The sequence below is a fragment of the Mandrillus leucophaeus genome, unplaced genomic scaffold (genome assembly GCF_000951045.1).
Source record: "Mandrillus leucophaeus isolate KB7577 unplaced genomic scaffold, Mleu.le_1.0 Scaffold249, whole genome shotgun sequence".
NCBI lineage: Eukaryota > Metazoa > Chordata > Mammalia > Primates > Cercopithecidae > Mandrillus > Mandrillus leucophaeus.
In genome coordinates this window covers 1,842,089-1,846,117 of record NW_012102576.1, presented here as the reverse complement: position 1 = coordinate 1,846,117, position 4,029 = coordinate 1,842,089, and the positions used below count along the sequence as shown (strand labels likewise).

The window sequence follows — 4,029 nt, the reverse complement described above, 5'->3', positions numbered from 1 at the left end:
AAAACACTGTCTTGACTTTTAATATTATAAATAACATTTGCCTGTTCTTGAATTTATGTAAAGGGAATCATACAGTGTGAATTTCATGTCTGTGTTTTTCACTCCTATCTGATATTTGTGCAATTCTTCCATATTATTGCAGTTATCAGTAGTATGTTACTGTTCACTGCTGTACTATGTACAAAGAACACTAAGAATCCATTGAGTCCTTGTCGCTGGGTGGGGAAGTGGGTCTCCTGCCCTCAGGGACAAAGAGGACCCTGGGTGGTGCACTGGTAGTCATGGGGTCCCTTTGCTGATCCTCCTCACCCACATCCACCCTGGTATCTCTTGGAATGAGAAGGAAGCACTTCCTCTGGCTGTATTGATAGCAGGCCTCCTGGTAGATCATCCTCGCCAGTGGTACCAGCCTCGCCTGGTGTTGTGGAGGGGACTCCCCTTCAATACGGAGCAGGAGTGAGCTTTGCTGGGCCTCCTCCTGTCGCCAGGTTGGGTGCGAGGAAACAGCAGGCCTAGGTCACCTTCTTCTCTCCGGTGGGAAACTTAACATGCTCGCTCAGATACTTTGTTGAATCCTGATGCTAGGGTCCCAGACAATGTCATATTCCTCTTTCCACCTTTCAGAGTTCTCCATTGCTTTTGTCTTTCATTAATCCCAGAGTTTATAGTTATTTTTAGTAGGGAGTAGCAGAGAGAGATGGGTCTACAGCACCTGGTCAGGACCACTGTTATTCCACCAAAACCAAATCAGATAAAAAAGTGAGGGCTTGTCTAGTTAAAGAATGGTGTGGTGCCCAGAAAACCCAATCTGTAGCTTCTATGTCATTTATTTCTGAATGACAACCTCTCATTTCTCTTCTAAATCTCCAACTCTGGGACATATAGTACAAAAATAGATTGATTTCATCACAGTATCTGGAGGAATGAATGCACAGTATCAGGAAACTTATTTAAATCCTTCCTGTGTTTTTTCAGTCAATTGGGGTAACTATTATAAAACAAGAATTAAAATGTCTTTATTAACATGAAAATAACAATGAAAGTACTAAGTATAAACATTGAAGAGTTCATTTACATCAGAATCATAAACATTTATGATAGTTTTTGGTACCGCAAATAGTGATTTTCAACTTTAATATATTGTCTTTATAATGTTTTCATAATTATTATTTAAGTGAAAATTCTTTCTTTTCTTTTAGAAATTTCTGACCGCCATTTTACCTTCCTCATGGATTGGTGTGTCTCGTAACAGCAGTCATCATCCATGGGTGACAATAAACGGTCTGACTTTCAAACATGAGTAAGTTGTTTTGTACGGTGCTCATATAAAAAATATATAAAGGATAAATTCAGAAGAATAATACGAATAAATGTATGTGGACTCATTGACATGAAGAAAGATGTGGAAAGTTAGTGAAATGTTGATATAAATATTTTACCATAGACCATAGTAGTCCCTATATGTCAATTGCTCATTGGTCAGCTAGTAACCCTCTTGGTTATGAGATGGACCAGGGGCGTCCAATCTTTGGCTTCTGTGGGCCACATGGGAAGAAGAATAGTCTTGGGCCACACATAAAATACACTAACACTAATGATAGCTGACGAGCTAAAAAAAAAAAAAAATCACAGAATGTTTTAAGAAAGTTTATGTATTTAAGTTGGGCCACATTCAAAGCTGTCCTGGGTCACATGCAGCCCGTGGGCAGCCAGTTGGACAAGCTTAAGATGGACTATTAGGGAGTTGCAGAGCTTGTTTTTATTAAAAAGCCACGCTTACTATTTTCCTTAAGAATATCCTCAAAGCACAATAGTAGTGCTGTTGGCATATTGCTATAATTTTTTTATTAGTAGTCATTGTTGTCAATCTCTTATTGTGCCTAATTTAGAAATTAAACTTTATCGTAGTTATGAACGTGTAGAGAAAACATAATCTCTCTATAGGTTCTGTGCTATCTGCTGTTTCAGGCATCCACTGGGGTCTGAAAACATATCCCCCGTGGATGAAGGGGAACGATGCTATTGAGTGTTCTGAATAATGACTCTTACTAATATTATGAGAAATTTAATTACCATTTTCCATACCATAAATTTAATTACCATAAAATTCTTTTCTTACACTACATAGAAAATGCTTTTGTCTCATGAATCATTTGCTTAAAATGTAACAGAATATGGATTTTTCTCCCATTACAGGATAAAAGACTCCGATAATGCTGAACATAACTGTGCAATGCTACATGCACGTGGACTCAAATCAGACCAGTGTGAATCTACAGTAATATATCATTGTAAGCATAAGCTTTAGAAGTAAAGCATTTGCGTTTGCAGTGCATCAGATAAATTTTATATTTCTCAAAATAGAAATAATATTATGATTGCATAAATCTTGAAATGAATTACGTTATTTGCTCTAATAAGAAAATTCTAAGTCAATTATTGAAGTAGGATACACACAATTACTAAAGCACAGATATCCCAGCATTTGTGTCGGGCTCATTTTGCGCAACATGATATATGTGGTATTCAGCCTTTCTAAAAGTTGCATGTTTTATGAGTCAGTTTATATGAAGTATCAAGAACAGTCAAACCCATGGAGACACAAAGTAGAATAGTGGTTGCCAATGCCTAAGGGAGGTGGAAATAGGAGGTGATCACTAATTGATAGAACGTTCTTTGTGTCGTGATGAAAACTTTCTAAATTCCAATAGTGGTGATGGTTGTAACTCTGTGAATATACTAAACATCATTGATTTTTAATCATTTTAAGTGGATGAAATTTATGCTTTGTACATGACACTTCAATAAAGCTATCAGGAAAAAAAAGAGCCTCTCATGGGATCGTTTGTGACTGCATTTATTCTCTAATTTTCAAAGATGAGCTTCTTTATAATATTGACTTTTCTAATCAATATAAAGTGTTTCCTTCCTTCAATGTACTGTGTTATCTTTAATTTCTCTCTATCGTATTTTGTATTTTGGGCGATTGAAGTCATACAGAAATGTAGGTATTTTATATTCATGCTTTTGTAAATGGCATCCTGATTCTAAAATTCCCTTTAGTAATTTTTGTTGTTACAAATAGAAATACAATTGATGTCTGCATTTTTATTTTATATTTACTTATTACACTGATTTTATATATTTAAATCTATTATGTCAACTATTGATTTTTTTCTGGGTGTTCTATATAAAGAGCATTTTATCTGCAAATCATCACACTTTTATTTTTTTTAATCCACGTGCTATAACTTAGTTTTATTTTCATTTATTTTCACTGGCTAGGGTTTTATACCCGTAGTTGAATAGAAAGCGCAATCAAAGTTCTGTGTGTATCATATGTATCGTTTTCTGGTTTTGGCCAAAAATACTTCAACATGTTATTCATATTTACAAATCTTGGTAGTTTTTTTTCATCCTATCTCATTTCAAAGCAGTTTTATAATATTCTCATTTTCTAATAGATTTTATCAATTGTACCATTTTTACTAATTTGTATCAGTTGGAATGATATATGTTTTGTTTATATAACATTTTATAAACTACTTTTATTTTTTCAAATGTTAAACCAGCCTTTGTTTCTGAAATAAATCTATGATGATCATTGCATATTTGCCTCATATCAGTGCTGGCTGGGTGCGGTGGATCACGTCTGTAATCCTTCACTTTGGGAGACTGAGGTGGGCAGATCACGAGGTCAAACCATCGAGACCATCCTGGCCAACATGCTGAAACCCCATCTGTACTAAAAATACAAAAATTAGCTGGGCGTGGTGGTGCACACCTATAGCACCTATAGGCTGAGACAGGAGAATCACTTTAAACTGGGGGTCCGAGGTTGCAGTGAGCCAAGAGCGCACAACTGCACTCCAACCTGGCCACAGAGGGAGTCTCTGTCTCAAAAAAAAAAAAAAAAAAAAAAGTGGATATATATCTTATGTAGGGTAAGATTTATTTCTTTATCCATGTGCACAAGGATATTTGACCATGTTTTTGTTCATAGCTATAAACTTGAAAGGTTTTGGTATC

At 35.6% G+C, this 4,029-nt stretch overlaps 1 protein-coding gene across 1 annotated transcript in view; it reads left to right on the top strand.

The window, feature by feature from the left end:
- Positions 1 to 2,828, top strand: part of KLRC1 (killer cell lectin-like receptor subfamily C, member 1) — a 15,769-nt gene extending 12,941 nt beyond the window's left edge. Inside the window, exon 7 of the mRNA XM_011983363.1 lies at positions 2,197 to 2,828. Coding sequence (XP_011838753.1) covers positions 2,197 to 2,308 — 112 coding nt within the window. The 3' untranslated portion in view covers positions 2,309 to 2,828. The remainder of the gene's footprint in view (positions 1 to 2,196) is intronic.
- Positions 2,829 to 4,029: the final 1,201 nt, after the last annotated feature.